Source organism: Chrysochloris asiatica, unplaced genomic scaffold, assembly GCF_000296735.1.
Source record: "Chrysochloris asiatica unplaced genomic scaffold, ChrAsi1.0 scaffold00089, whole genome shotgun sequence".
NCBI lineage: Eukaryota > Metazoa > Chordata > Mammalia > Afrosoricida > Chrysochloridae > Chrysochloris > Chrysochloris asiatica.
The window spans coordinates 11418906-11419922 of NW_006408607.1; the positions used below are offsets into that span (position 1 = coordinate 11418906).

At 41.5% G+C, this 1017-nt stretch overlaps 1 protein-coding gene across 1 annotated transcript; it reads left to right on the plus strand.

Annotated features, from left to right (window-relative positions):
• Positions 1–206: 206 nt before the first annotated feature.
• LOC102825244 (protein yippee-like 5-like) lies at positions 207–566 on the plus strand (the record flags this gene model as incomplete). The annotated part of the gene is made up of 1 exon (XM_006866312.1): positions 207–566. A coding segment is annotated over one exon (360 nt), but the record flags the coding sequence as incomplete, so codon positions are not given.
• Between the last annotated feature and the right edge of the window lie 451 nt (positions 567–1017).

The window sequence follows — 1017 nt, forward strand, 5'->3', positions numbered from 1 at the left end:
TGTTTCATTGGTTTTGCTTCTTTGGAACACTTGGCCTCAGACAGGTGGCCTGTGATGTAGTGAATTTCCTAATGTCTCTTCTAGTCATAGTCTGTAACTACCACCAAACAAAGTTTCTGGATCCCAACTGAGGTGAAAGGAGCTGCAGGGAGCTGGGAGTCTCACAGCTGTTGAGGGTGTTTTGAACTTCACCTATAAATTTGGGCAGAATTTTCCTTGACCACATTGGTGGCACCTGCCTGTTTTCCTGTGCGAACTGCAACACGATCCTAACCCACCACTCCGAGCTCATCTCCACTCGCTTCACATGTGCCACCGGCCGGTCATTCCTTCTTAACAAGGTAGTTAACCTGCAGTACAGTAAATTTCAAGACCGGGTCATGCTTACAGGCCGCCACATGAATCGAGACTTGAGCTGCAAAAACTACAGTAGCAAACTGGGATGGATCTATGAGTTTGCCACTGAAGACAGCCAGCGTTATAAGGAAAACCGTGTGATCCTGGAACGAGCTCTAGTTCGAGAAAGTGAGGGCTTTGAGGAGCACGTACAATATGATAACTCTTGAAGAAAAATAGAGAAATAACAATCTTCCCTAGGTCTCCTTCACTGAAAACAAAAACCTACTTACATACACTGTCACCTTAGCATGAGAGTCGGATTCATGGATTGTGGAACAAGAGCTTGTGAGAATCTAAGATGGAACCTTTCTTTCTTTCTGATTTTTAAAAAAATTTCCATCCAACAGCAGTGTGTAGAAAAGATTATGCAGGTGCCATTAAGTTTTTTTGTTTTTGTTTTTTTCCCCCCTATGTTTACATCTTGAGGCAGGATAGTCTATTTGCAGCTATATAATAATAGGCTAAGTGAGGGCAAAAATCTGGGCTATTAGAGTGAAAAGTGTTTCATGTCAATTTTTGAAAGGAAAATAATGTCAAGAGCATGGTTTTTAAACATACTTAGGCTTCGTTTTAAAACCTTTTTAAAACTCAGTTATTTCACCTGGTTCGCTAGCTAAA